The 24,228-nt window shown below is 41.2% G+C and overlaps 3 protein-coding genes across 7 annotated transcripts in view; 2 read left to right on the forward strand and 1 right to left on the reverse strand.

Annotated features, from left to right (window-relative positions):
- Positions 1–136: 136 nt before the first annotated feature.
- On the reverse strand, positions 137–2,969 carry LOC111226461 (transmembrane protein 126A-like). The gene has a single exon (XM_022751629.1). The coding sequence runs from the start codon at positions 2,678–2,680 to the stop codon at positions 2,063–2,065; it is 618 nt and encodes a 205-aa protein (XP_022607350.1). The 5' UTR covers positions 2,681–2,969; the 3' UTR covers positions 137–2,062.
- Positions 2,970–3,300: 331 nt separating this feature from the next.
- On the forward strand, positions 3,301–10,725 carry LOC111226487 (dual specificity protein kinase CLK4-like). 2 transcript variants are annotated; one of them, XM_022751666.1, is made up of 13 exons: positions 3,301–3,418; positions 4,729–4,889; positions 6,406–6,646; positions 7,270–7,372; positions 7,691–7,757; positions 7,886–8,002; positions 8,134–8,300; positions 8,386–8,480; positions 8,594–8,723; positions 8,807–8,889; positions 8,983–9,062; positions 9,197–9,287; positions 9,970–10,725. In XM_022751666.1, exons 2-13 carry the CDS (start codon positions 4,729–4,731, stop codon positions 10,174–10,176), a joined length of 1,542 nt encoding a protein of 513 aa, XP_022607387.1. In that variant the 5' UTR covers positions 3,301–3,418; the 3' UTR covers positions 10,177–10,725. The 2 variants fall into 2 exon arrangements, with proteins under 2 accessions (XP_022607387.1, XP_022607388.1); XM_022751667.1 differs by having other exon boundaries at positions 4,760–4,889.
- An 810-nt stretch (positions 10,726–11,535) lies between these two features.
- The window catches only part of LOC111226445 (collagen alpha-1(XXIII) chain-like), a 117,811-nt gene continuing 105,118 nt past the window's right edge, over positions 11,536–24,228 (forward strand). For all 4 annotated transcript variants that reach the window (XM_022751600.1, XM_022751601.1, XM_022751603.1 and 1 more), the window contains exons 1-2: positions 11,536–12,141; positions 12,789–12,858. In XM_022751600.1, coding sequence (XP_022607321.1) covers positions 11,848–12,141; positions 12,789–12,858 — 364 coding nt within the window. In that variant the 5' untranslated portion in view covers positions 11,536–11,847. The remainder of the gene's footprint in view (positions 12,142–12,788; positions 12,859–24,228) is intronic.

Consider the following 24,228-nt stretch of genomic DNA (forward strand, 5'->3'; position numbering starts at 1 on the left):
CGATGTGTGTTTACTCTGTGAAGATATGTTTACTACTATAGAGAGTACAGTTACAGGGACAACCACTTTATAAAATGAAATTCCTACTGATGCTATAGTTGTTTTTGTATTTGCTCCTCTCCCTATTCCTCTCTCTTTCTCTTCCCCTTTGGTCCAAAGCCTTGTCTAGATATTTAATTTAACTTTTTTCCTTTACTTGTAATGTACTGTAATGAAACTTACAATGACGTGAAGGGCGCTGGCTAGCCCACATCAGCTGTCAAATTTTATAGGCCTACTGAAGGAATGGGAACCGCTTGTATATCTGGGACAACAGAAGATGACATGCCTTGAGCATTTTACCAGTTCATCTCATGTGTACTTTTTATGTGTGGGAATGTGTGTATGTTCATGCATCCACGTCTGTTCAGATTGTCACTGTCTTGTTTTGCATGAGAATGACTGGAGAAACCTGTGTTATTGGTCATGTCTTCTTGACATTTTATTTATTCTTTTATCTTAATTTGGGAAAGTGTTGGGGCGGGGAATACCAACTGTTTAAGAAGTGTTTACTCCTTTTAAATGTATTGTGCCATTAATGCAAGAAAACGACAGTATAGCTCAACGGTCACAGCAGGAGCCAGGCCAGGTGTAGATTGTGTACAGGTGACATTTACCCCTCATCTTTCTGCTCTTCAGGAAGTTTTCTCTGACTGACGTTCAGTTGTCTGATATATTTATGGAGATTTCTGTGCTGACAGATGTATAGTTTTTATTGTAACTTTCCTTTCTTGAAAATGAAGTACAATGGCATGCTATGACGGGTGTTTTTAAAGGGGCATTAAGCGTATCCACCTTGTAAAGATTACTACAGCAACACAGACTTTGTAGTGATGATGTATTGTTGCATTCAATGGAAGGACAATGATGAATTGGAGACTTTTGTCTGTCTAAAGAAGTAAAGAGGGAAACTTGTGCCATATGAATCACTGGTTGTCATGATAATTCAGGTTCCTCTGACTTGAAATGTGTTGTTTATCGTTTTGTGGGATTGTCACTGAGCTTTGTTTTTGGCAGTTTTGTTGTGATTCGGGAGCCATTTTTGAGGGTGGGGGGTGGGAGGAAGGAAGGGTATGGGAAAGGGATGGGGAACTATGTAATTATAAGCTTTTTAAAAAAGTCTTATTCAGTTTGCTATAATTGATTGATGTCAGTGTTTCCTCTTAAGAAGCACCTTTCCCTCTTAATAACAGACTGACTTTAATTCTCCCTCCTCATTTGTCATCAATAAACTTGCTTTTCTTGTAACACGTTCCCCAGACAAGTTAAGACTGTAGAGAGCCAGAGATGTGATGTCAAACCTGCCATTCAAGGTGACGACATGTTTTAATAAAACATTGCCTGTGTTGAACATGTGTTTTCAATGACAGTCAGATCCAGGACATCAGTGCTGCACTTTTTTTATCATTTCACTGCTGAGTCAGCTTTTCGCAAAAACACATACATCAAATGAAACTGTCATTTATTTTCCTTACAGATTAATCTTTGTTATTTTTTAAATTGATCATTTAATTATTTTATCTACAACATATCACAGAATTGTGAAAACTGCCCATTGCAATTTCCCAAAGACCAAGGTGACCTCTTTAAATGAATTTTTTTGTCCATATTTAATATAAAAAGTGATAAAGCAGAAAACAGCAATAAATTTGAGACACTGGAAATAGCAGATGTATGGCACTTTGCTTTATAAATGAAACCATTTTTCAAAATTATTGTAGATTATTTTTGTAATGATTGACTCATTGTTTCATCTTTTATTTAAATTATATCTGATGAAGATTATGACAGTTTTATCTCTTTATTGCATGGACCTGATTCTGATTTTAATAAATCATCTTAATATGCCTGAAAGGCAGCCGATGTACACAGTTGATTTAATGTTAATTGAGACAAACCAGCAATCTTACAAAGCCCACATTTAATGTTATTTCTGGGGGAAAATCTCAGACATATTCCATGTAAAATGGTGGCAAATCAATACAAAACAACGTGCTTATTTGAAGGTTCAGTTTAAAAGGTTTTAGTCTTTGAGTTCCTCTCCACCTGAACCAAATGTTATCTGGGACAGTTTGGTGTAAGATTCAAAATGCCTGGAGCCCAGGTAGGTGCCGAAGAAGGCCTGGAGCACCAACACTGCCCTCATTCTTCTAAGGATCGGTCTGGACAGGTCCACCCAGTACCGGAGCACATTGCCCTTCTCTGGCATCGGTGCTGTGTTGTACCTGGATGCAAGGCCAATATTCACGGGTAAGGCCAGGAGGATGGGGTACACACCAGCACCAATCACACCCACAAGTGCACCTCGTATCAGGGCACATGAGGGACAGTTGAGGTCACCGGACAGGAGGGAGCTGGACACCACTGCGTTATACAGGGCAGCTGTTGTCATGAAGGGCAGCACGGCCATCGGCAGGCCGGAGGTGATGGGCGCCTGCGTGACATTCAGAGCTCTGCGATACAAGCTGTTGGAAATTAATCCCGCAAGTGCCGCGTTTCCCCCGAGATACAAAGGTCCATAGAGGAAGAGTTTCTGATCAGTGTCAGGCAGTTTTTCGAAATTCTTCGCCAGCATTTCAGCAATCACTGCTCTGGTGAGCGCATTTCCAGAGACGCTCTCCTTCTGGGTATTTTCCGACATTTTCAGACTTAATGTTTAAACCATATGCTTTAAACCGACAACGTCCCGTGTTGTGTAGCTAGAGATCCTGGTTTACAGTGAGGATAACGCGGTTTTCACTTTGAAGTAATGCTGTCCTCAGAATGAAGACAGAGCGCAGACATGTCTTACCCATAATTCAAAGAATATTAAGTAAGGTTTATTGCCCTGAGTCAAACCTCCCAGGCAGCGTTAAGCATAGCACATTTTCTCCGTAGGTTTTCCATTCATTAAAAAAGTGCGAAAGTTACTCGTAAATGCGAACATCTCTCTAACATGGCAGAGCTTTCACGTACACGGACAAAACTTCATATTAAAGGTGTGGATGAGTTCAGAAACACCTCAATTGAGTTGTGATAGATAGATAGATACATACATACATACATACATACATACATACATACATACATACTTTATTTGTATGTCTAGGTCTAGGTTTGTTGTTTTTAAATGTGCTTTGTAAATAAATTGACTTGACGTGACTACCTGAAAGGCTCAGCTCAGGACAACAAACTCTCAAATATCACGTGAGTATACGTCATTACTGTGCGTTGCGTCATGGAATTTGTTTGAGAACGTTCAGGAAAAATATCGTTGTATCAGATTGAAGTTCGCCATCTTTAAAGAAAAGTAGTCGGAGGCATTTTCCAGTTTCTTTGTTCATACTTATCACGGAATCGATAAATCTACAGTTTTGAACCCAGGAATTGTTAAAGGAAGGTAATACAAATCATTTTACTAATGCCAATTACCATTAAATTGCGATTCCTTTAGTTTAATGTATTCCTTAATTTTGGCTAACGGTAGCCAGTTAGCTTTTCCGATATTCGACGTCTCGCCAACAGGACATGCAGGCCTACATGTGTGGCTACAACAATACGTCTCGTCGGATATTATAGGTTTACAAATTGGGCCACAACCTTCTATAACTGAAACAGTCGCCGCTTGTAAAATTGATAGTCACTTCAGAATGTAATTTATTTAATGTGATGGCTAATATGCTAACTGGCGTAACGTTAATATTGTTGTGGGTGGCTAATAGTTAATGTGCTCAGAGCTCCACGGGCCTTTGGATCTAGAAAAGGCTAAAACTCGACGACTGTCTTGTTTATCTGACTTCTTGGCAGCTGAGTTGTCATAATACTGCCAAAAAATACAAACTTCAAGCCACCAAATGTAAATGCTATAATGAATAAAAATGCAAATCTGATGCGGATGTTGTCAGACTGTTACAGGCCTAGACAGCTGGGAAGGAAACGTCGAACATACGTTAACGTTGGGCTAAAGTTATAACTATTGCAGTTCGTACTATCCCGCATTATATTAACCGACTTTTAATAACCTGTGTTGACAAAGAGGGGCTGGTTAAATTGCATGATTTATTTGAGTTAAATTTTCTTGGATTTTACTTAACTGTTGCAGTATTGCATTGCACATTATGGCTTTCTGCAGACAGCCACGCAGTTACGATACGGAAGTTATTGTTCTGATTTGGCTTGAAAGCTGCAACTAAACATAATTTTCGTTGTTGATTTATATTGCCGGTTATTTTCGCGAATCACAATTCATTTACAGAGTGTAAGAAAATTGCGAAATTACCCGTAACGTATTCTCAGAGGTCAATGTGACACTTATGAAATTATGTAGTCTGTCTGTTAAACAGCCCAAAACTCAAAGATATGAGAGAAAAAAATGTAACGTAAAAATGTAAAATTATTGGAAAGATTAACAACGTCGTTGTTATTATTAAAACTGTAGCCAATTACAGTTTGGTCCTTCAACCTATCAATCAGTTGACTAATGGTTTCAAATGTACTTGCTTAACCCCTAGAGAAATTCAATGCAGTACACTGGGTGTCTTGCAATGGGGGAGGGGTCTCTACAGAAACAAACCTATTCGTCGTGCTGCACCTGAGGCCATGCATACATAAACTCTGCAGTTATTGATGAATATGAACACGAATGTCTTAGTTAGGATTCAGTGGGATTCTAGGTTATACCATTTTGAATTGTTTTTCTATGTATTCCAGATGCGTCACTCAAAACAAATGCGTTCCCCAGGTGTCTGGCTTGATGAGTACAGCTGGGAAGAGAGGATGGAGTGTCGTAAGCGAAAGAAAAGAGATTCACACAGCAGCGAAAGAGAAAATAAGTCTAGAAGAACTCACAATCACCACAAGACACATGAGGGGTAAATATTTACCTAGTGTTTGTTGTTTAATGTTACTACTTACAATTCAAGACCTTTTTGGTTTATTAAGGTGTACATTTGTAATAGAGTTGAATGTTTGTAGGAAAGCTGTTAATATGCCTAGAGCCACATCATAACCTATTCAGGAAAAATGTTGGCAAAGTTTAGATAGATATCAGAATTAAAAATAAGTATCTTCCGTCTTTGATCATCTTTTATTTATTGACCCAACTGCTGATGTCAGAAATGCTATTCAAGACTAATACCTATCTTAACATGAGAAATTGAAGCATTGACACTGTGGTTAAATTGAGGAGCAAGTATTTCCAAATGCAGGTCATTGAGGATTTAAAAATAGTTAGACTACGCCCTGTTAACTATTATAACGTCACTAGTTTTCAGAAATTTAGTGGCTTGTGCTTCTGTGTATTCCAATGACCTTCAAGTTAAGTTAGTAAGGCTTCAGATATGTAAACAACACATGCGCTCCATATTGACGATTGAATGTGCACTATAGAACACAACTCTTATGTCTGTATTATTTGCAGTGTTTGTTTTCTTAGTAGTATGTCAAATTGTTTTTTTTGTTTTTTTTCCACTTCACCCGGTGAAGTTATGTGCGGTGTTTTTTTGTTTTGCAATTCTGTCTTTTTGTGGACATGTATGATGGCCAGTGCGGTTACATTAGATGTTTCTTTCCACATCTACTCTAATTTTAATCCTGTAGAGAGGCAGACTTCTTTTTGGAAGACATCTGACACTACCAGGGTGCTAGGGCTCTTGGGGTTTCTTGATCTTTTTTAGATGCTTAGGTGCTAACATAGCCTGCTTGATGGGTGTGCTGGAAGTAATTAGAAACATTCTGATTAAACTCAACCTTAATGTGCAAACATAACGATGTTTAGGAGCAAGACACATATAAGGAACTCTTGAAAGGTTAATAGAAATTTTTATGAAAGGAATAAGCAAACTTACCCTTAGATTTTTTTAAAATCTCTATTTCATATTTGCAGAAATGGTACCATGCAGGTTTTAACTTCTGGTGTACCAAGATGTGCAGGTGTAGAATCACATATCATATTATGCTCCATCAGATTGTGCTGTAAATTGTTTAGTTCAAGTTTCAAGGAAGGCATGCGAAGGGTTTCCAAGGACACAGCATAAATGTTAAAACTGCCCAGATGTGTGGCATTACATGTTGGCATTTGCATGCTCCTCTAAGTACTATTTGGATGGTGATAATCTCTCACTAAAATGCTTTCTGAACTGCAACCTGTCATTGAACAGGATGCTTGGCGTTTGGTGACTGTAAATCAGTATGTTGCTAATTACAAATCTTACATAAAAAGCACAGGGGGATAGAGTGTCAGGCAATAGACGGACCATTAGCACCATCATATCCAGTCTTCACTTTAGAACTTGATCACAGACAAGAAACTGGGTTGTTCCTGACCTGACCTACGCTTTGTAGTTCTTGTTTTTGATCTGTGTGTGTCTTTATTTTCTTTGACTGTAGGCACTACCTGGAGACCCGCAGTTTGAACCAGAGGCTGGACTCTCGGGAAGGTCGCACCCAGGACTACAGTTTGGACATGGCCTGTGAGGAGGACAGTCGCGAAGCCACCTGCAAGGACAGAAACCTTGACTGGCACCATTACAGCAAATCATCTGGGCGGAGTGGTCGCAGCAGGCGAAGCAGCCACAGGCACAGAGACAGACGGCGCAGGCGTAGCCACTCTCGCCACAGGTCCTCCTCGGTACGGGAACCTCCTTGTCCCATCTATCCCCCTCCCTTGTCTATACCACCAAATCGAAAGGGTCATTATCACTGGTGTTTAGCCAATGCTTAACACCTATCTTTGTCTCTCTGTATCTCTGTGTGTCCTACACCTCACTATTAAGCATGATTTCCAGTAATGACAAGTAGGGGACTTAGGGGCTCAGGAAGTAAGGGATTGTGAGTGTTTTATTGATTTTCAAGAGAAAATTGGACCCAGTATTTGTGCTGAAATCTTAGTGGGTATTTATGGGACGTGATAGTAAAGAGAACTACATGTAGAAAGACTGTAATCACTCAAGTTCAGTTTTTTTCTGTACTACTCTGAGAAAGTCTCTCATCTGAAAATCTTGTTGCCATGTTTTTCTTCTGTAACACACACTATGTGGTGGCTGGCGCCCAATTTCTCTGACGGGGCTGAATTTGAATTTGCTGCTCCGTCCATTCGCCTGGCGGTGTTACTGAACGGGCCGAATCTATCCACCCCTACACCTCCCCCCCTTGGCCTGGTTGAATGAATGACGATGTCGCATTGTGGTGGCCTGGTGCTGGCTGACTGATGGGTTATTGATGTGATGGCGGATTGCGGCGGTTCCGGTGCAGAGGAGGAGCCAACACCGCAGGAGCAGGAAAAGATCCAGGAGTGTTGAGGATGATGACGAGGGTCACCTCATCTATCACAGTGGAGACATGCTGAGAGCGAGATGTATAGAATATATACCTTTTTTTTCCTACTGTTGTTCACACTTTGTGTCTCTCACTCTCTTGTTGTCTGGTTTTTACTTCCAAACATTAATGTAGAGGATGAAGTATTTGGGCCAATAGACTTAATTTTTTTTTTTTTTAGGTTAGATATTGCTTGTCAGTGTAACATAATTAGCATTGAGTTCTATGCCAGTGTTGAGAAGCCTGTTATATTAGTGTATCTAAACAGCAATATAACATCAGGCAGTGAACCAGCCAAAGGACAGTGTTTCACTTTGTCAGTGCTGTGTCTCTAACTTCAACTCTCTATTTTCTGTAGATGAGATTGTGTGTACTCTAGGAGAGGGTGCCTTTGGGAAGGTCGTTGAATGCATTGATCACTCTAAGTAAGTATAAATCAGAAAATATTTCTCATGGCTAAACATCCTGGAAATTTTTGTGCAGTCTGTACTTACTCTTTCTCTCTTACTTGATATTGAAAATATTTATATTTATAATATTTATATGTTTCCAGTGATGGAGCTCGTGTGGCTCTGAAGATCATTAAAAACATAGACCGCTACCGTGAGGCAGCTATGTCTGAGGTAGAGGTGCTTGAACAGTTGAAGTCCCTTGACTCTGACAAGAGATAGTAAGTCAATCCATAATAACTTCATACCACTAAAGTCTGATCATTTTGAGGTTGTGACATACGATAATGTGTTCAGAATTTGCTTTGCAAGAAATTTACTTTACATCTATTCTACCTTTCCACCCCTTTAGTGCTTGTGTGCATATCCTGGACTGGTTTGACTACCATGGCCATGTTTGTATTGCCTTTGAGCTGCTTGGCCTCAGCACCTATGATTTCCTCAAGGAGAACAACTTCCAGCCTTTCCCCATTGAACACATCAGACATATGGCATACCAGATTGTCCGAGCTGTTCGATGTGAGTACTAGACATACATGCACAGAAAATACAGTGTGTCTCTGAAAACAGCTTGGTTTAAAATGTATGTGGTCTTGTCTTTCAGTTTTGCATAAGAACAAGCTGACTCACACAGATCTCAAGCCTGAGAATATTCTCTTCATTGATTCAGACTATGATATGGAGTACAACTCTGACAAAGTAAGCATCTTAAATATTTAACCAAAAAAAAAAAAAAACAACCTAAAAAAAGTCCAGAACTCCTTGTTTGTGCCAGCAGCTGTTTGAGTACATGATTGTGTTCTTGTCCTCAGAAACGGGATGAACGAACATTGAAAAACCCAGATGTGAAAATTGTGGACTTTGGTAACGCCACGTATGAACATGAGCACCACACATCTGTGGTGTCAACGCGTCACTACCGCGCTCCTGAAGTCATTTTAGGTAAATGGCTGTTTTTAAGCACTGCAACTGTGGGCATATTCTTTATTGGTGACTTGTTATTCAGTTAACATTTGCTCTTTCAGATCTGGGATGGGACCATTCCTGTGATGTCTGGAGTGTAGGCTGTATACTCATCGAGTACTACCTTGGATCAACTCTCTTCCAGGTAGTTGGCATTACAGAGCATAATGAAATAATTAATATTTGTGACATTAACAATAGCATTTATTAAGCTGGTTCACATTGCTTTCTTATTTAGACCCATGACAGTAAAGAGCACCTTGCTATGATGGAGAGAGTCCTGGGCCCCATCCCCACAAACCTCCTGCAGAAAACCAAGTAAGAGACCATCAGCAGACCTATTTATTAACAGTTCTTATTATGTGTCAATGAAGAATTTCTTACACTGTTGAATGGTTTTGCTTTGTAATTGAGGAGGGATTTCTGCTAAATAATAATTGCATGGTTTTTAGGAAACGACGGTACGTTCACCGGTGCAAGCTGGACTGGGATGTGCACAGTTCTTCTGGGAGATATGTCAGGAAACACTGCAAACCCCTCAAGGTAAGAGGGAAGGAGCTGAAGACTACCACATACAGTCATTGTTGTGCTATTGTACTCCAAGAATCACATTTGAAAATACACCTGTTTTTATTAAATGTGTGAAATGCACTTTCCAACAACTCCAAAACTCCAACGTTTACATGTTGTATCATGTGACCTAGCATGGGGGCCCTCAGTACATCCAAGAGACACCTCTTGGTAACTGTGCATAGCCTACAACTTCACAATCAGGATAGGATCCCTAATTTTCTGCACACAGCTACTGAGCTCAGCTCTTGGTCATAAAATAACTCCAATATACAAACTGACTAAGTGAAATACACAGCATGCATGTAAATAAGACAGTTTTGGAGTTGTTGGAAGCTACCTTGCCTGAGCTGATGTTTCCCCCAGAGACTCCACTCAACACATTTTGAGTATCTCTGTGTCTGAATATAAAAAAGATTGAATAAATTTTGATCTTGGCTAAATCTTAGACAGATGGTACACAAACACATTCCCAAAGTGTGTTTCATTAACAACACTATAAACTACTACCTCAAAAAATAAGTGCCCACTACTTACATGGTGTTTATCATAGTAGCAGACATGATGTATAACAGCACTTAAAATGCAGAGTACTAGTTTAATTATGACATAGTGTAAAGAGACTGATCAACAATTGTTCATCTTTTCCCACCAGCATTACATGGCATCTAAGGATGAAGACCACCACCAGCTGTTTGACCTGATAGAGAAGATGATGGAGTATGACCCAGCTAAGCGCCTCAGTCTTGAACAAGCTCTTCGGCACCCCTTCTTCTCCTGCTACTACAGCAGCAGCAGCAGCAGTAGCAGTAAACGCAGCAGCAGTAGAAGCAGTAGCAACAAAAGGAGACTGAACTCCTGAACCTGTTAACATCTGACCTGTAACCTTGGTCACATGGCGTCACCATGTGAACATCATGGTGCTCGGTGCTAGCCTTTGCTTCCTGACTCTCCAGGAGAGGTGTACCTTAACTGACTGTATCAGTCCACTGCCCTGCTTTGCTGCGTCTTGTCCCTAAATCAGTGCTTCTTAATCTCGCACATCCACAAGTTCTGTTTTCATCTGCGGCATGTTTTGATGTAATCCCCCCAAGTGATTTCTATTTATTTGCCATTGTAATTTAAAGTATGGCTTCTGATCATATCTTTGTAGATTTTTTTTTTTTACTTCTTGTCCAGTTTTGTCCATGTTTTTTGTGTGCAATGTTAGGTGATGGGTCATGTGACAGACAGAAATGCTTTACCCTGATTCAGTCTCACCAGTAATAATTTATTTAGCAGTGTAGATGTAAAAAGCTCTTGCAGGCAGAAAATCCTTGTAAATAGAATTTGTTCAGGTATTTCACTTTTTCACTGACTGGTTATGTAACTTTTGAATTATCATGTACATTTTCTCAATAAACGTGAATTGACGACAGAAGTGTGTAAAGAGATGTTAAATGTGGTGCTGTAGCTGCATCAAACCACAGGATGGCAGTAAAGAGCTTTAGTATTACTGCAAAATGAACATCACAGAGGACCAACAAGGTAGAGCTGCCAGAGCATAAACCTCAATCTACAGATTTGGCGCTGTAATCAACTGTAATGTGGGAGAAAATTGTCATCCAGATTTTCTTATAAGCATTTCCCAGTGACGAGTCTCATTAAGGTTAGTAGCAAAAGTCTATGCATTTAAAGGACATGTACTAGACTCAAACTACAGAGATTTATTCTGTATTATTAGGCTTCAAAATACTGAGTTACAGTATTATCATTGTTCAAGCCGCTCGAGTATATGTTCAGTATACTGACAGTTTCTGACAAAACAGCTGATTTGTAAATTGTAATTTGTCACAGTATGTGGGCAGTATGCATCTTTTGTTGAAACATATACTTCGACATAACCCTAGACTCATAGATTTTAAAACCATAACTGCCCGGCTGTGCATTTTATACATTACCCAGCAGTTTCACAATTTATTGCATTAACAAGGAGCATGGCCACCATCCACTGTTCCAGTCCATACACATTTCAGTTGACTACAATGTGTTTGGAAATTATGGTGAAAAACCAAAGTAGCTGCACGGACTCTACCAAAACAAACGAAGGTCCCTCAGTGTGATCAAACCCTCGCTGTCTCACTCAGCTGTCAATCTGCAGCCTCCCACGTGGTCTGCAGGGCGGGCGCATCTCAACTAGTTGAACGTGCAACTTTTAGGGAGGCAAACAATTGGACGCATTGGTAGTTGCACTTGCACATCCATGTCGGATACTGCCTAACAGGAAACAACGACCTGCGAGTCAGAAGGCGCCTCTTCTCTGCTTGGCACCCAGATCGCTCTCAGCCGTTGCCTCTTGTTCCAAGACTAATTTAAGACAGCGCTTTGAATGCTGAGTCTAGCGTGCTGGAGCTGGTTGTTGTGTATGCCTTAAGAACACTGCTTAGTTAGTCCACAGAGGCTGGTTACAATTTGGTTGTAGAACTGCACCAGAAAAACACGCCGTTTGGGTAATTTTCTTTTCACCAAGCGAACTTTGAAGCAGGATTTCATCATGGATACAGCCAGCGACTCCATCGGGGAAAGTAAGCCGGTGTGTCAGTGTGCCACCAAGTCTGCGGTGCAGCGGTGGCTGCCAGGTTTTCCCATCGCTCTGTGCTTGCTGATGTCCCTGAGCTCCATCACAGTGTGTCTTCTGATGAGCTTCAAGACCTTCCAGCTGGAGAACCGACTGCAGATGGAGATGGACAAAGCGTCCATCTTCAGCCCGCCGCACAGGGCTTTTCTAAATGAAGATGGGACCCTAATTCCAGAACTGAGCAGCCCAATTGGGAAGCTCGTAAAAGAGGTACATGGCGTCTATTGTGGATTTAATTAAAACCGATAGTCTCTGATAAATACGTATGTTGTTCGCGTGAAACGCTGACAGACCCGCTGCTCGCCTGTGCGTAAAGTGTGCGTAATAACAGGGGACATGTGCAGTAAAGTTTGCAAACTCATAGACATAGTAACTGTACTCTAATGATTCCCCCTAAATTCAGTCCTTTTTTAACGCATAACCTTAGGGATATACCAGACATGCAGCTGGCCAATTAGGTTGCAGTTAAAGCTCTTTATAGGGTGACATAACCACTGATGATAGACACCAACCTATAATTTAATCACATGGAAAAGAAATTGAGGAAACCTTTTTAGTTCTGAGCTATATATAAAGGGCAAATTATTATGATCTCATAATTATTGGTAACCACTAAGATTATTTTAATTTCCAATCTATAAAATTGACCCTAATGATATCCATTTGTTCAATTTTTTCTTCTTGATAAAATTGACCAATTCTGTAGCCCACAAGACTTAGTCAAACCAAACGAAAACTTTATCACTTTATCACCTACACTGTTTTTGCATTGAGAATATACAGGATCCATGTTTAGTGGGGACTGAGTTTTTTTTTTTTTATTATTTTAAACTGGAATTTGTTGTGTGTGTCTGCAGGAAATGGTGGTGCTGATGCCGAAAATGCGAACAACAAGGGATGTTGGCCAAGAGTGCTCCTGTCCTCCAGGTATCTGTGTCTGCTCTTTGAAGCATTAGTGCCACTTACCAGAACACACAAACAAAACAAGCAATACACTACAAGTCAGTGTCTCAGGTAGAAGTTCCAGTCTAAGCTTGACTGACTGCTTGTGAAACCTGTAGTGATGTGATGTAGTTGTGCTGTGTGTGTGTGTGTGTGTGTGTGTGTGTGTGTGTGTGTGTGTGTGTGTGTGTGTCTGTGTGTGTGTGTCTGTGTGTGTCTGTGTCTTTTTCTGTGTGGGGGGATTACGACCCCTAAGCCTGTGTAGGGCCCATACTGTGACGGCAGGGTTCAACACTCAGCAAATCAGTGGGGTCGGGACGTCCAGCCTGAGCCCAGCAGCCCCAGTGTCAGTGGGGGATGCTCACTTTAATAGATGGAGCGGCCGTGTGCCAAGATTGGCCACTTTTGGCTTGTGGTGTTCATTACAGGGCTTGTGATAGTTCCTGGGGTGGAGAACAGTGTGTGATCTGCATCACGTTACACACAGACACCTCTCTCATGCTTGTGATTCAAAGAACGGTGGTATTTCTTTTATTTTGGATGAACATCAGTGGGTGTGACCCATTGATCAGCAGTGCATTTACTGGTTTACATGGGAAGTTTTACCTCACCTATGGAAAGGAAAGTTGTGGTTTATGGACAGAGAAATCCTCTGACTTGTAGCAACAGCGCGTGTGTGTGCGTGTGTGTGTGTGCGTGTCTTTGTGTGTGTGTGTGTGTGTGTGTGTGTCTGTGTTTTATTCTCAAGTGGAATCTTGCCATTGTCTCTGAAGAAAGAAAAAAAACTGCTTCCACACATCTTCTGCTCCTAAATTTTTGTATTAAGAAGTCAAAGCAGAGGTTGAGTTTTTTTTGATTATCTGCAGATTTGGGGGAATTTCCTTCTCTATCTTTCTCTCTCTCTCTCTCTCTTTGTCTCTGGGTGTGAAGAGCCCTGCAACAACGAGAACAGGTGAAAGCGTTCACTAGTGGAATTTCTGGCCCGCTTTCAACACATTCTGTTTTCTAGTCTGAAGTCTGCTGTGCCAAGATAGCTCGCTTGCTCTGGCTGGCTGGTCACAGAAGTTGGTACAAGTATTTGTTGTTTGCTTTGGATTCAGCAGACCCAAAGCCACTGATACTGTTAATACAAGCTGTAGGTCTTTGCTGTAGTTCCACTTTTGTCATTCAGTGCATTCCTACTAAGTATGACTCAGTAAAAATGTAATCAGGTGTGTACCTAGTAAAAAGTTGCTTGTTTAGGACTGGCCTGCTGTCCCACTTGTGCATTTTAATGTAATTACTCCATTAGATCATATTATTGTATCATATGTTGTGTCCCATTTTCCTGTCAATTTTGCTGAACTGCTGTGTAATCAAGCTGCTTTTGCACTGAAATACAATCTCTCCACAACTATTCAGAAGTCTCTTTAAATTTCTCTCTCTTTTCGGTTTCTGGCTCTCTTTTAAATATGGTGTTTTGTTTTTTTGTGAAACAAAGGCTTTTTTGTTTATTGCAGCTTTGATGCAACCGAATGCCTGCAGACATGTATTTTTTTTTTCATGTCTAAACGATTAGATTGCTCAATACAGACTTGTTAACATTTCTCCATAAAATGTGTTTATTTCTAAAGAGGGTTTCTCAGCCGATAAGCTTTTTCTTGGTGCTCTGTGCTGAAGAGGCCACGTGAACTGGGTACTGTTACGGGTGTGCATGTGTTTGTGCCAAGTGCTCTACATGAGATTTACCTAAATTGTTTTTATGTGCATTTATCTGAGCTGTGCTTCTGTGCCTACATGTGTGCATCCCATTTGCGTCATTGTGAGAAAGTGTACAAGCTGTATCATGGTCCCATGTGGCTGCGTGTGTGTTTAAGTTTCAGTCTCTGAGCCTTTGAGGGGCCGACAGAGGCACCTCTCTCAACACGACAGTGTAAGAAGAGACTCTTCGCTCCCTTTAGCATCAGCTCTCGCCACCTGAAACTTGAATCTCTCACCACCAGGATCACAGGCCAAGGTATTTCTGCCTGTATGTGTGTGAGAGATGTACTACCACACAGCATGAGCGGCATTTCTGCCAGTAAAGCTATGCCCTCCGCATCAGTGTGCTCACCTTTCAGCATGCATGAGGACAGGGGCCCAACAGAGGGCAGCACTTCTGCAGCAGCACTGGAAATGATGTTTCCAGTTTCCAATTTGTCATTGAATCTTCTGACTAAAGGACTTCCTTCTGATAGGAAAAAAAAATGAAGGCAAGAACCCCTGTTTCAGTCACTGTTAGAGCAGCAGAGATTGTGTCTATAAATAGAACTTGACCACAGGCTCTGACTCCGGGCACATTTATCTCTCACGTCCCCTCAATGGAAGCAGCATTGTGACACTTTTATGCTCACAGATACAACACGGCCAGCAGTCGTAAAGTCTTAGGCAAACTATGTCACAGCGTCCAACTCTGCTTACAAGCTTCAGGTGTTTGCAATTAACACCCGCCTGTTCCCTCAACAGACACACACAACGTATGCTTGCAGACAAACGCACGCACACATTCATTACTTACACATGAACATAACACCTTTATGGTGCCTTGGCTAATTAGAACCATGTGGGGGCTGAATGTGTCCTGTGTAGGGGGAGTGTATTGTCATCTCTGCAATTTGCATTTAAAGGCTTTTTAACAGCTCTGATGCTGACTAGGGGGCACAAAGTCTGCCCACACTTGGGGACAGGCCCAAACCTAAATGCCAGCCATCAATATTACTCACTCACCAGTCACTGAAGCCTGGAGTTTGGACTGTCACTCTGGGCTTTAGGAATTTGTGATGGACATTTTTTTCTATTTCTCCAATTTAAATAGACCTGTCTCTGTCCTAGGTCATAGTTAAGACTGAGCTCCTTCTGTCAATGTGGGGCATCTAAGTTTTTGGTTTTAGTGTATGTGAGGGCAAGAGGTCAGACCCCTGGCTGTGCGGTCAGATCACTTTCCATCAGATAAGAGCTCATTAACACACTCAATATGAGCTCTGGCCCCCCATATATGTGTGACTGTGAGTATTTGTATAATTGATAGAGCAGTCTCACAGCAGGATTCCTTCAACTATTTAACATGTACACATCAACATAAATGCTTTATGTACAAGTACAGCTATTTGTATTTATTGTGCGTCCAAATTCCTACATATGTGGAGGGTTGTTATTATACCCCCATTGTCTGCAGTAGTGTAATGTTTAATAGGCTGGGAAATACAGTATAACATCCTGTGTGAAGCCCATCATCAGTGTGCTGGTGTTAACCGGCCTGTCTGGGGATCAACCTCTCACCCAGGAGGCAGAGGGGAAGCTCTCCCTTCCCAGCTTCCTGCTCTCCCGCCTGGAGGAGGAGGAGATGGGGAAAGCCAGCTTTGGGGAGACGGAGACCCATGATGGAGCCAACACCCCCGGGGCGGCGTTTTGCTTTTAAAGCCATAATAAATCAGACAGGAAGCTTGTAGCTACCTATGCAATCTATCGCCATAGAAAGAACAAGTGGGCCATATAAGATCCATTAATGACCATTTTAAAACAATAAGTGCAGGAAATTTGTTTTCATAAGCATTTCCATTTTAGATTAGTTCCACTATAGCGATGCGCTGTAGGCAGTTTCTTTAAGTATTAATATGCTGGAGAGCAGCACGTAACTAGCTCTGTGTGTGCATGTGTGAGTCTCTGCTTTCTTATACTCCATTGGGGGGGGGGGGGGGGGCGCGTGTGTGCGCACTCACTTCCACCCATGTGTTTCGCGCACATGTATTTGTTTTGATGTCTGCAGGCATATGTTTTAGTGTGTGGCTCCCAGTTACTGACTGCATTGCTTTAAATTTGCGGTGTATGAAGTCAGTTATGAAGAGGGTATCCTGTGGCAGAAAATCCAGGTGGCTTATTACATTTATGCTGCAGGGGGAAGGAGACTTCAAACCACGGAAGAAAATATACAAGTTTTAAAATACAAAGTACTTTCTATGCTGCTGCAGCACACACTCAGGTGTCCGTGCCCGCATGCGGACACATATTTCTCAGAGTTCGTCTGCAGGGTGTTTTCTGTGTGTCATTTTTTTCTGTTCCGGACAAATATGTTGTTGAGAATAAATCCTCCTACATCGAGTCCATCTATGTTGTTATTTGTTGAAATGAGTTTCCCCAATTTAGTTATTTAACATGGCATATTTGCATAATTTACCTGTATTTAGGCTTTTAAGGGGAAAAAAGCCTGAATAATGCTGCTGAGAAAGTGTCAATGATTACTTTACCAGTGGTCATTTGCCTTTTGATGGATATTGTCAGGAAGTAAGTAGCATAAACCTTCCCTTCTTCCCTCCTCTCTTCTTTTCTTACAGCCTGCTTTTCATTTACCACTATATCAAAGACTACAGATACAGTCGTCATATGGACAGCTGCTCTAATGCACAGCTGTGTGAGCCTCATGTCCTTAGGTTACTTTTATCCTTCGCCTGAAGTGTCTGTTATTCCCTCTGGCCACTGTAAGAGGGGAATAAAAATGAGTGACTCTTATTGATGTCTTGTTCTCATTTGGAAGATGATCTTGGACGGCTCGAGTGTGCTCAGTTTATTTGTAAAGGGAGAGGGGAATGCTGCGTCTTGGCTGGTTGGAGATATTTAGTTTGGAGATGTTTGTGTCTGTCAAAGGCTGAGTTAGTTGGTCACAGGTTTAGGTTCAAGAGGTGCTTCTAGATAGATGGACTACATTCTCCAGGAGTGAGTTGTACCCAGCTATTTGTAAATCCATCTCCAAGTTTGTGTGTGCAAGTCCTAAGTTCCCATTAACAGATAGCTAATTTTCATGCAAAATATTGATTTGCTAAATGGGGATGCACCATTAAAAGTTAAAGAGAACTTCACTTATTTTGCACAAAATCTGTTTCCAGGTTTTGGGGAGTACTACTGCATATGTGAATATTTACTATGTGTATGCGTGTATGTCCAGTGCGATCTGTGCAAAGATTGATAAATTGCCTCAAGTGATATCACTTGAGTCAGTGTTGCTTGGGGCTGAAGACTATACATTTCAAGATAAAAAAAAAAATAATCTGGTGATGTTGAGTTAGATCTACATGAGTAATATCATTTAGAAGTGTCTGGTCAGATATGTCGACTGTATTCCATTACCTGTTTAACTTTATTCTAAACAGGAAAACTAATGTTACCTTTTGTCATTTGGTTCAGCTCATAGTTATTTAGAAACATCTTATTTCTTTATGTAAGAAGTACTTTGTGTGGTGTTTTAGATTTAGTTATGTGTAAATCACCACTTTGCAGATGTTGAAGTTTGAAAAGCTAATGTGACCAACTCCAGGTGTGTATCTGTAGACATTTATACGTGTGTGCAGCTCTTCTTGACCATTGGTTAGCGTGCGCACACACACACACACACATACACACACATATACATACACACTATGCACTTACCCACCCACACACAAACCGCATCCAGACCCCTCCCCTCTGTGTCTCTCATCAGCCTTCTTATTAAAGTTAGCTTTGTGAAACCACAGTGTTTAACAGCAGAGCCGACATTCTTCCTCTTGAAAAATAAACAGCTGGACACAGGCTGGCCAGTCGGCAGCACATGAAGGCCCACAAGGATCTCAGGAACAAACAGAAGGGCAAAGGGCCAGGTGCCAGTCAGTGAGTGCCGGAACGATTTACAGTATCGACAATCAGGATTATAGACATTATAGATTGCAAACTGTAGTGAAAGATAGGATCTGGCAGGATATCGAGCAGCTTCCAGTTTTCGCCAACAGATAGGACCTGAGCCACATGACCTCCTCTCCACCGTGAAGACCTGGAACGAGGACAGACTATACAAACATACAAGAGCTAATACCAAGCACATCATCACACGTCCAGGAGAAGGAAACAAACACACAGAGGGAGAGAGAGAGAGAGAGAGAGAGACAGGAAGGAAGCTGGGACTTCTAGAGGACGAATATCCAGATCCAAAGCATCCTGAATGAGGCAACGACCGTCAGGAGAGAGAGAGAGGTCCCGGGATCGACTATAGTCCATCACAGACACTCTGAGTGAAAAGAGAGGACGGCGACAAGAAAATAGGGTGATAGAGAGAGAGGGAGAGAGAGAGAGAGGCACGCTCATGTGCTTGAGGGTATAAACAAACAGAGGGTTAGAAAGATGCAGTGGTTATCAGTTTACAGTAATCTCATTGGCAGGGCAACATAGACTTTACTGTACGTACTAGGCTTAGTGGATTCATTGAGACTGAGACAAACCTGCCGCTGGGAGAACAGTAACAGGTACCAGGCCTGAAATAATCAAAAAAAAGCCACTGACTAAAAGTTAAGGTGTAAAGATGAGTTATAAGTTAAAGTGGACTCAGTGGAGTCAGACAGTCTGATGTCAGCAGTTGATCCAAAGGAAGGGGGCACAAATTTAAAAAGACCACATTGTAGTTATGTTACGTAGGTAATAAAAGGTCAAAAGAGAGGGTATGATCAAATGTAACACCAAGGTTCTTGGCTGTCATACTTTGAGAAATCACACAGTTGTCAAGAGTTACTGTTATTTGTTCAAACTGGTGTTTGTCTGGCAAAACCAATGACCAGCATCTCAGTTTTGTCTGAGACAGGCAGGCCTCCAATTGGATCATTTGAGAAGGGTCATCAGCTTTTACAGGAAGATACAGATGAGTATTATCAGTGTACCAGTGGAAATTAATCCTATGACTGTGTATAATTTGGCCAAGAGGTGAAATGTAAAGAATGAAAAGCAGAGGGCCAAGATCAGAGCCCTGAGGTGCTCCATAGTTCACATCAGAAAATACTGATGTAATACTGACTGACATTAACCATGTGAATGCCAGTCCAGAGTTGCTGAATTGGTTTTCCAGTCTGGGAGTATACAACAATCTATGGTGTCAAAAGCTTCTCTGAGATCAAGTAAGGGAGGCACAGATGTGAACTCTGAATCCATAGAAAGCAGAAGATCATTAACCACTTTAGTAAGTGCAGTTTCAGTGAAGTGACAGACCCTGAAAGCAGATTGCAAATATTTGAAAAGATTACTGTTACGTTTGTGCACTGAAAGCTGCTGAGACACAACTCTTTCCAGTAGACCCTGGATTCTTAAGTAACGGTTTAACCACTGGTTTTGCAGGAAAGGATTGGGATGAGGAACTGATTTTGTATTTAATCTTGTCTATTTTACTGCAAAAAAAGTCTAAAAACTCATTAGCCATAAAGGGTGAGCAGATTAGAGATGTAAGTAAGTCTGGCTAGAGTGTGAAAAAGAAATCTAGGATTATGTTTATTGTTACTGATTAAATGAGAGAAATATGTTGCACTAGCAACGGACAGAACATGCATGTAATTCAGTCCACACTGAATAGAAAACTTCTATTTAAAATTTTCACCATTTGCACTTCAACCTCCTGCAGGCTTGCCACGAGGGCACACGTTTCCTCAGTAAACCAGAGTGTAGACCTCTTTGACTGTCTAGCTTTGTAGGTACGAGGCGCAACAGAATCGAGGAGACTAGATAGAGCTGTGTTTAAGTCACTGGCACAATTGTCAACAAGGTGAAAATGTGCAGGAGAAGAAGAAGAACGTACAAAGTCATCCAGTGATGGCAGGTAAAACACTGACTCATAGAAAACACTGCTGGATGCAATTATTGACATAATATTATATTAGCTGTGGGAGTTGCCTTAGATCATTGAAAGCGGGAAATGACGTTGAGGAAACACTGATTATAACTTATTTAAAGGATTTTGTTTGCATGTGTTGATATTTAAGCATCAGAATGTGGGTCGTCACCTCTTGGCTCGCAGTGGAAGTAGTTATTTCCAGAAAAAGCCTGCGTTGAGTAATAGCTATATAAGGGCCTGTTTATATTTACATCATTGAGGTACTCTTTATGAGGCTGAGTTTTCTCATGCCCTGCATAACTCCGTATAGTGGTGCTAGGATACACAAACAAAAATTATTCTCATACACACCCCCAACATAAACATGGACCAGATTATGTTTCTTATTACCTTAACAGAGTTCTGCTTTTGTTTTTGTTTTTTTGTTTTTTTTTAGAAATGTTGTACAGGATGTGAAGCATCAAGTAGCAGTTTAATTGTAATAAATTGTTATTTTATTCAAAGCAGTGTTGGATTTGATCAGGTATCAATATGTTTGCAAAACATGAAGCATCAAAGGATAACTTGACGCAGAAGAACATCTGATTTGCTGCTTTTCATAAAGTAATGCTTTGTCTGATGCTCATGATTTCAAAACACCAGTTGTTTTCAGCAGAGCAGCGTGCATCAAAAGCATCAAGTGGTGTGTTAAACCACAGGGATGTAATTCATGTCTTTAGTCTTGAATTGATTTAAGAGCGTCGCCACAGAATCATTCATGGTGTTTCTGGAGCCACAGAAACTGTTAACAGATTCAAGATTTTTTGTTTCTTAATGTAAAAGCATAATGTAACTGTTGAACAAATGAGTGACTTACAGTAAGTGGCAGGCAAAACAAAGATGTTTACATTTAATATGTAAATATGTTAGCAACGTCCTTGTAGAAGAGATTAGCTACTATAAACTGCATGTTGGCTTCAAGTTTAAGGGAATACATCTGAGACTATTACCAAACACTATACTATGAAGGTATTTTAGTATTTTTGAGGATATTTTGTTTCATTAACTTAAGAGTCCTCTTTCTCTTTTAAAAACAACTGTGGTGAACTTCTCATTTTAGGCAACACTGAAAACTCAAAATTAAAGTACGATAAGGCCATAATGGATTTCCTGAATATCTCAAATAGCATCCTGATATTTTAAGAATATTTTCACAGGGATGCCACATTCTCAGCATCAGCTAACAGTCTGGTGGAGAGTAAGTAGGAGAGGCACGGGCTTACCGAGCAGTGCTGTGCAGACGCGGTGCCAAATGCGGAAACTATTATGATGTTTTCTTTAATTATCACAAGTGGCAGGTGACAAGGTGAATAGCCTTTTAATGGGGAAGCAGAAAAACTCTTTAACACCACCATGTGGCCTCTGGCTGGCTGACAGCAGTGTGAGGTGAAACGATCGCTCACTGCACAGCAGCATGTGCCCAAACCAGTTGAATCATTTTTCTGAATTTACTGGACAGGAAGACTCTGGCCATACTCTCTTTCAAACTGTTTTTAGAGAGTAAAAATATTACAGCCCCTTGAACACTCCACCCAACCTGTAAAGCATGTAAACAGGCTTTAATTCAATCCCATCATCTGTTAAGATGTCCTTCAAAGATACAGATCCACAGAAGTAAGTTTCCAGTATCAGTCTCCTCCTTGGCATTTACAGACCAGTTAATCCATCAGGAATGTACTAAGGCTGAATCCAGCTGCAGCATGGGACTCATGCGAACACACCTGGATTTATTGGATAGATATCATCTCTGGACGTGAACCCAGACAAACAGGGAGGCAGAGTTGGAGCAGAGGTTATCGTTTATCCCTCTATTCCTCCCAGACACGCAGTGGAATGGGGGTTGGGGGTGTTGGAGGTGTGAAATAGAGCATCGTTGATGCAGATGGTCCTCACTGTGGCGAACATGCTCCTGCTTAGTATAAAAGGCCCTTGACAGACTCGTCACTCTCCCAGCACCTCTTTAATGAGAGCTGAGCTTGTAAAACTGGGCCTGAAACCTTTTGAACAAGCCCTCAGCATCACTGGTCCATGTTATTCTGTCATAACGGGGAGGTGAGGGCATGTTGGAGTGGAGTGGGTCTCAACAAGTTAACACTACCACTGGGGAGGGGGGTGTATTTACATGTGTCAGGCCTGCTGTCTCTCTCAATTTGACTTTTTTAAACACATCTTTGTCTTTTTATCCTTTTTTTTCTTTTTTTTTCTCCTTTGTTTCAAATTCTAACCCATCTCCAGTGATGTATCTCTCTGTCTTTCTTTTGTTCCTATTTATGATTTGAGGAGTGTATATTTAATCCAGGCTCAGGGATCTGCTGCACCTCCACAGTGGGTCATTCCGTTTGCAGTATGTATACATTAACCCAAAGTTCAGCCAGGAGTGAGGTGGGGGGATGGAGATGGCTATCACACATACTGTAAACAGACAATGAAGAGAAGCAGGGGGACGTAAGTGGGTGCACCCTCAGGTGTGTCTATCCAGCAAGCTAATTCTCTGGTTTAATAGTCTTCAGTGACAGCAACAGATTACTGGCAGCTGTGTTTAGCTAAGGTGGAACATCTTTAAAATTTGAGATAAATTTGAAAGAATAATTCAACAATTATGTATTTCCATTTTTAATAAAAGAAATGACGAATCATCAGGGATCTTGGAGAGTTTTAATGGAGTCAAAACAAGGCAAAGACGCAATCAACTCAAATAAATTAAGTTTAAAACCTCAAATGGCAGGGAGCAACCAAGATTTGCAGCTGTTCCACTCTCATGTTTACAGCCGTGTGTAACACAGCTACGGCTCAACATCGAACCACATTGGCTGCAGTTAAACTAGCAGCCTTCATTGTGTGTGAAACAGCCTGCCAAAGCCGTTGATGGGTCATTTCACTCTCTGAGTTTACGCTGACACTGATTTGAGGATTTTGCTCACGTCGTCCCCCAGCAGTGTGGCTATCTGAACAATAATTACTATAATGTTACACTAAAATTGCCCCGTCTAGCTGAGTCTGATCAATGGCCAAGCTTGAGTTTAGATGTATGTGTGTGTGTATGTGTGTGTGTGTATAGATCATATGTTTATGTGTGCCAGCAATTGTGTGTCCATGTTTACCAGCAGATTTGCAGGCTGTTGCTGCTGTGACAGTGTGATAATGGGTGTTAAATAAGTGTTAATGAGTACACAGTGGTGGACACACACCATGACTTGCTGCCATTAAATTGAAACACTTGGTTTCTGTCAGGAACGCTGTTGCTGCCACCGCTGCTCACTGTCTAAGTGCCTCAGCCAGATGGAGGCACAGATGGGGGCAGTGGGAGGAGGAAACAGAGGAACTTACTATACTGAAACATACTGCACATGTTTAAACTATTTTTTTTTTTTTTTTATATCAGCTTTCCCATCTGTTTTTTAAATATCGAGCAATCGTTTGTGTGTGCGTCTGCGTTCTTGTTGCATCTGTATGTGTGGGCCTGCAGTGTTGGCTCACCTAGCATGTGTGCTGTAAATCTCATGCGTGAGCTTGTGTGTGTTCCCACATTTGTACATACCATCCAACAGCCCATCTCCATTGCCAGCCTCTACAGGGACTTCTTATCTGCATATTTGCTGTTCCACTCAAGAATCATCATAAAATGAGTCCTGAGTGCATTTTGGGAGCCAGGAGAGTATATCACAGATGTCCAGTCAGGT

This window comes from Seriola dumerili, unplaced genomic scaffold (genome assembly GCF_002260705.1).
Source record: "Seriola dumerili isolate Sdu_G_001 unplaced genomic scaffold, Sdu_1.0 BDQW01000160.1, whole genome shotgun sequence".
Taxonomy (NCBI): domain Eukaryota; kingdom Metazoa; phylum Chordata; class Actinopteri; order Carangiformes; family Carangidae; genus Seriola; species Seriola dumerili.